The sequence below is a fragment of the Typopeltis vanoorti genome, chromosome 15 (assembly GCF_054136105.1).
Source record: "Typopeltis vanoorti isolate ZY-2024b chromosome 15, IOZ_Tvanoo_1.0, whole genome shotgun sequence".
Classification (NCBI taxonomy): Eukaryota; Metazoa; Arthropoda; class Arachnida; order Uropygi; family Thelyphonidae; genus Typopeltis; species Typopeltis vanoorti.
This window is the reverse complement of record NC_143563.1, coordinates 49,030,345-49,037,638: the sequence shown is the minus strand read 5'-3', so window position 1 is coordinate 49,037,638 and position 7,294 is coordinate 49,030,345. Positions and strand designations below refer to the sequence as shown.

General features: G+C 36.5%; 1 protein-coding gene across 1 annotated transcript; it reads left to right on the top strand.

Moving 5' to 3' along the window:
* The first annotated feature begins 633 nt into the window (after window positions 1–633).
* Window positions 634–2,217, top strand: LOC150098747 (zinc finger protein 800-like). Its single transcript, XM_090405740.1, has one exon. The coding sequence runs from the start codon at window positions 634–636 to the stop codon at window positions 2,215–2,217; it is 1,584 nt and encodes a 527-aa protein (XP_090261866.1).
* The last annotated feature ends 5,077 nt before the right edge of the window (window positions 2,218–7,294 follow it).

The following is a 7,294-nucleotide window of genomic DNA, read 5'->3' as shown; positions in this document are numbered from 1 at the left end:
GATACGTAGAATAAGTAACGTCGACAAAGTTATAGTTAGATAACTATAACACACACACACACACACACACACACACACACACACACACACACACACACACACACACACACACACACAGAGAGAGAGAGAGAGAGAGAGAGAGAGAGAGAGAGAGGAGAGAGAGAGAGAGAGAGAGAGAGAGAGAGAGAGAGATGGTTAAGAAAAGATACAGAGTATTTGGGAGGGGATGATAAGGATTATCTCCTGGCAAATTAAGATTTACAAGAACTATACATATATTATATCGTTCCGCATATATATATATAAATAAATAGTCTCTGAAATCAGTTATAATTATACTCAGAGAAATCCACAGTCGAAAACAGGAGTACTATCAAAAAACACTAATTAGGATTAGGAAACATCCACTTATCTAGTTCACCAGGAGAATGCACTCAACCATGACAATGGTGGGAGGTGGAAACTAGCTGCCTACCGATTTCCTTAAAGACTGGAATAAACGATTTCTTCCTACTCCTTTTGGGGACTGCAAAGGCTTTCTAACATTATTTTACCTTTTTACTTTTTATTTTTAATTCTCTAAAATTCTAGCTTTAGTTTTGTTTTATTTTACAGGTTTTCCTGGTGTACAAAATGGACAAACATGAAGACACATCCAAGAATCCATGCTACTATGAAAGAGAAGATCCTTCAGATAACTTAGATCATGCAGTTCTGCATCCTTCTTTATCTCTTGGCGTGAGAAATGTGCATCAGATTCTTCGCTGCGTGCAAGGGGGAACCCAAGAAGTCAGAGAAGTTATATTCTACGAATGCAATATTATTTATGAGTGCAGGGTATGCGCGAACTTATTCCGTAGCTTAGCGAATCTTCTGACCCATAAAAGATTCTACTGCAAATTACACTCCAGTCATCTGAAACCTGCAGAGCCTGACAATACTCCCGATCTCCAACCAGGCACACCTTCATCCACCCACTTTGTTCATGAGAGGGATAAAACAAGCGGATCGATTAGAGCAGAATGCGTAAAACCAAAACAGAAGACTCAGTTGAATTCGGGAAAAGTCTATAAACAAGGAAACGGAATAAAAGTGGACATTTTGCTTCCGAAAATGTTTACAAATCCTTTTCGCTCCAACAAGGCGACGAAGCGAATGGAAATAAAGGAACGTCAGAATGCCTTATACGAAATGGATAATCGGGAAGATGGCCTAACAGAAAATGATCAGTTTGATATTAAGGCCAAAATCGATAACGGACATACTTCGGATAACATCGCTACCTCCTATGACAGACGGCTTCTATCAGAAAGTTTTTTAGAAAGCTCTCCCAGCGGTGTAAGGAGGAAACAGGTTCTAAGAAACAGAACAGATTGCAACCTCGAAACGCTAACGTGTCTCAATTGCAATACTCAGTATACATCTCTGAAAACTCTGTATTTTCACATGATTACCATCCATGCTCCCAAACGTCTATACTTTCCTTGTCCTCTATGCGGTGCTTCTTTTGTGCAAGTATGGAGTGTCACTCGTCATCTCATCGCAGTCCATAAAAAGTCCAGAGAACAAGTATCTAAAATGCGAGATTCAATTCGCAAACGTGCTTTTGTCAAAATTTCAGAACCTGAAAATGGAGAAATCGCGAATGATAAAAAAGAAATCCTGAATTCTCAGAAGACACCTGAAACGTATTTTAACGAGCAGATGTCCAGGCACCGACAACCCACAGCTGAGTTAATACACCAGTGCCCGAAATGTTCTCGACTCTTTGGAAGAAAATCCTCTTGGATTAGTCATGTGAGATTTTGTACCGCGGTGAGTAAAGAAAATGGCGTGAAGTTTGACGCGAAAGACGAAAATTACCAACAATTTCCTCTGCGAATACACAACTCGAACGCGTGTTTTCCAACCATGGTGAAATCGGCATTTGTAGCAAGAAAAGTTATGGCTATTATTGATCGAAAACGATTACTGTGCCTAAAGTGCAAACGTAGTTTTTCTACTTTCTCGAACCTTCGACGTCATGCTGCCAACCACGTCGGTTGGACGAGATACAAGTGCAAATATTGCTCTTACAAATCCTACACTAGATCTCAGTGCAAAAGTCACATTCAAAGGATGCATGCACCTGAGGATGTGTCGTTAGTTGAAAAACTCATTGTTAGTCTTCCAGCTATCAGATCTACTTTAAAGTCAGAAAATCAGTTGGAGAAATGAAAAGAAAACTGTGCAGAAATTATATTTATGCCATTCTAGTCTTTTAAGAGTTGTCACAATTCTTAGCTGCAACAATGATTAGAGTTCCATGATGAGTATGAATAATCCAAAACAACTGTCACTGAAAATTATTTTATTTAGAATACCTTCGTAAATATATGTTTGTTTGTTTGTTTGTTTGTTTGTTTGTTTGTTTGTTTGTTTTTTCAAATCTGTGTTTCATATTGTCCTGTCTTTTGAATCTTTAAAATATTTGGTTAATGTGTTTCGTCCAACTTGCCACACGGCTCAAACTTAATGATACTAGAAGTTGGACGAAACACAGTAACCAAATATTTTAACGATGAATTAAATTCAGCCCGATTTTAGTTCTTTTAAATTTCTCGGGATTTACGATGTAAATTACTGATCTCATATTTGTGGTTTAATATCAGGATTGTCTGCAAATCAGACAAATCCCACACACACACACACACACACACACACACACACACACACACACACACACACACACACACACACACACAAAAGAGGCCTGGTTGGCAGAGTGGATAGCATACCTATTCTGAAATCAACAGGCTGTGTTCAAATCCTACAATAGGTATGGATGTTTGCGAATGTATTGATGGTAGATTATTTTCGACGGCGAGATCATATTCCTGTTTACTAGAGGTTTGGTTTGAAAAGGTATTCCGGTAAAGGAACCAGGTTATCTAACATTAAGCACATCCACAGGTACTAAAATGTACGATAGGTTTACAACCTTTCGTGGGTTAAGATTTACATAAAAAACACCCCCCCCCCCTTTTTTTTAATAAAAAAAGAGAATAATAGGATTCAGTAACTAAGCTTATTAGGCCAGGCTATTATGTCTGCTAACAGCGTGTGTTGTTCTGATTTTCGTGGAGGAAAACCCTCCATATGAGGCCAGCTAACTCACCTTCAGTTGAGGAAAGAAAGGAAATGAACCGATAAATTCCTCAAGAATAAAATAAAGAAAGAAACTGGTTACATCCGTCGAACAGTACAGAGCGATTGATATAAAAATGCACTGTCCAGTTACTTTTGTTTGGTTTGGTTTGGTTTTGCATACGAAAACTTCCCAAAAAAAAAAAAAAAAAAAAACTCCCATTGTTATTCTTCCAAGTGCGTAGGAGGCATGTACAGAGGTTTCAGCCTAAACCTCTGTACCTCTGGCATACTCAAGAATATTTAAAATCTTAAAATCAACTTGCTGGCAAAGAATCTGGTATGATAAAACAATACTATTTTAATGGCTGTATCTAAATATAAACTTTCCTTATTATGTTGAATATAAATAAATCCTTTACACATTATTTATAGACTACTAAACGGTATCAATTTGTAGCATAATATGTTTTTCGAATTCCTGCATTTATTCCTGATGCTTTGTAATATGTAACTATGTAAAAATAAAAATTAAAAATTAAAATTTTTCATAAAAATTGTTTTTATTATTCACATTTTCCATTTATCACTGAAAGCACTATTCTTTCATTGTTTTAATCTCTGTATTATATAAACAAAAAAAGTTTGTAACTTCCCATTATTAAAGTTGAAGTTATTACTATAGTATTGAGAAATTTTTCTCTCTAGGTTTCTATTTGGCCTTTGATGAGAACAACCAACCGTTAGAAACAGGTTAACTTACGGAGTCCTAGACAGAGCTTGTCTTTTGAGTAATGCAAACTCTGATGCCGAAGCTTATATTTTTATAAGCTCTTTAGTAATTTTTTGAAACTTTATTGTTTAGTTTTTATCTATGTTTGGAACCTCCGTAGCTCAGTCAGTATAGACGAAACCCTTTGGTCGGAAAGACCTGGGTTCGATTCCCGTTAGTAACGTGAGAAACCTTTATCTGCTCTCTTTCGACTAAAGGTGAGTTAGCCGGTCTTATACGGCAGTAGAGGATTTTTTTTCACCCGGAAACTCGGGTGAAAAAAACCCGAGAACATGCAAACTGGCCCCGTGAAAACACATGGATTACAGTCATGAATACGTCACAGCCATATGCCGGTCAGGAGCCAGGATAAAATTGGGAAGATTGGAGAAAGCAATGTTGAACTACCCTGTAAAAATCTCACCAGTCGCTTAGAATCGACTGCTCCGACCTCAGTAACCTAAATAAACCGACTAAGATAGACATTGTTGTGTCGGAAAATACAAACATCTTCACTTTAAAGGAAAGAAGTGTTTCCAGCATATCACGAAAAACATACAACTCTCAACGAAGTTTTTTTATTTGTCTTCAAGATATTCATCATTGATCAGTTTGCAAATGGAATGGAAGTTCTTACTACACCTGGCAATTAGCTAGCCTGACTTTTCTTTTTCTCTCTCTCTTTCTATGTTTACAACAATATCGATTAGAATTAGTGGAATATATGGAATTTTTAACATTGTTCCCCAGATCTAATCCCACCCTCCTACCTCCACCAACGGGAATATATATAATGTGCGAAATTACATATATATATATATATATATATGATTTCAGTCCAATTGGACTAAAATAACAAGGAAATTGTGTGGCTTGGTTCTTCCGGATTAAAATAAAGAGAGGTAGATATATTTTCAGGATGTATCTTTCAAACGATTTCGATATCCATTTCGGCAAGTCTTATGTTGTTAGGTTGCTTAAAGACTCGAGAATTTCGGCACAATCAACCAAAATGAAGAGCAGTTGTAAGTGTGGGAGAAAGTAAAATGGCACAACCACTGCTATCGTGGCGAATGCCAGAAAAGTAGCGTTTCTAAATTGCAGCCAATTTCCTGCTCCTTTACCTTTTATGAGATATTGTACTTGGCTCATTTTTATGAGAAAATAGTATAACAACATTTAATAGAAAATGGTGCATTGGAACTTCTATTAAGTGTTGTACTGTGAGAAAGTGGATGGAGGCCTGATGAAGTCAATAATTAATCGAATTGTCTTCTTCTGGAGGACATTCTATATTCTATTCTTGGTAGTTCTATCAAGAACTATTACACATATTTTTGATGCACTGTCCAAAACTTGAGAAGAATTAGCTGCTGGACATGTTGGGAAGGAAAATTTTGAGGAGAAAAAGGATCCAGTTTTTTGGAGGCTAAGGATGCTATGTATAAAATGTTACATCAGAAAAGTAGAGATGTAAACGCTAGCCTAAGTCACACACACACACACACACACACACACACACACACACACACACACACACACAGAGAGAGAGAGAGAGAGAGAGAGAGATGATATTGTCTGAGGTTATGGGTGTTATTTGAAGGTACGTGAGATATCTTTTGCGATAAAGGAGGCAGAACTGTGTTTCGGTAGTACTTCATTTGCATAGTCTGAATGGAAATATCTTGAACTAATGCCTTTTTATTTATTTATTTATTTCGTATGATGATACAGCGGCCGTGAGCCCCTACTAATGCCTTAAACATTGAGGACGCTAGAGTTTAAGGTTATGGAAGATCCGAAAGTTCCCTTACACATAGTGTTTCCCCCACTAGAAGGTTTGTCAAATGAAGAGAACTGTAATGCAGTACTGTTATCCGTTTAAACCAGGGGTCGCCAAACTTCTTTGACTGTCGACCCCTTCAAGAGTTTCTTGACTTTTTATCGACACCCCTCTATTTTACTATGACGTAATTATAATAGGACAAGCGAAAAAGACACTTATGTGATTTTTAGATTGTTTATTTTATAGTTACAGTGTTTATTGTATGTATAATATAGTATATCTTATTATATTACTATTACTACTACTACTATTACTATCACTAGTAGGTATTACTAGTGATATTAATAAACTACTGGTATTAATATCACTGGTATTACTACCAGCCCTGCTCAACTCTTCAGTATAGAGAAGTTTAGTTCGTGAATGAATAGCGATTGAATTATAATATGTATGTTGATGAATTTTAGAACATTAACGCTCACTTGTACGTCGATGCGCAAAAATGAGACTGGGATCGAATACATGTAACTAAATAAGAACCGCCACGTGTTGAAATCTCGCTCACGCCGGGCGGGAACCACCGACATCCGTTTATTGGTAAATATGTCATTTTGGCCTACTTGATTGGCCTCCGTAACTATTTTCATGCCCTTGCTCCACTTACAGGTCCTATTCATGTCACTGTTCCCACAATTCACTCTTAATTGCGTTGTCATTCAGGATGGAGGTAATCCAAGTTAACCGAATTAAATATTACCCGTACAATGACGTCTTATATTTTTCTATCGACCCCTGAGCCCGAATCGACCCCTAACAATGTTATATCGACCCCTGGGGGTCGATATCGACCACTTTGGCGACCACTGCACTAGGCTAACCACGCGAACTATTTTCAATAGAAAAATATCCTTGATTTAATGTGAAATGTCCTTGATTTAATGTGAAATGTCCTTGATTAAATGTAAAATGTCCTTAATTTATTGCAAATGCTATATTTAGGGTTTCTCGTTTCTAAACAACCAGGCACACCAACTGAGAGGAGACATTATTTATTTGGATCGATCACATCAGCGCTTAAGAATAACATTTTTCGTTGAAGAGTTCAAGTTTGAGTTCTAGAATACCACAGAGCATCGAATGCCACGTGCTTAACTGTACGTTATTCAGATTCAATGTGAACAGGTGGACATGGTTATACCATAATTCGTACGCAATGCCTAACGTAATCCTACCCACAGCTGGTCCAGTAACTAAATATAACTCAAGCCTTCACTTTGAAATGATTGCTGCTGCCTTCTATACACAAATGTGAAACTACATATTGGACATCAAGCGTCAACAATTTTTGAAGTGGTCTTTTTGACGGAGTAGATTATAGTCCCTTTGTCTCAACCGTTCTGTAGCATATCAATATTGATGAAACATCTTTTTTTTTTTTTTGAAGGTAGTTTTAAAAACAAAAAAAAATTATAAATATTATATAAAGTTAGAAAATTATAATATAAACATTAATCTTAATATTTTTCTAGAAATTTTTCTGATAAGAATTAAAGAAAACTTTAAAAATAGTTATTAAAGAAATTTGAATAAAATTGCATTTCTGTATACAT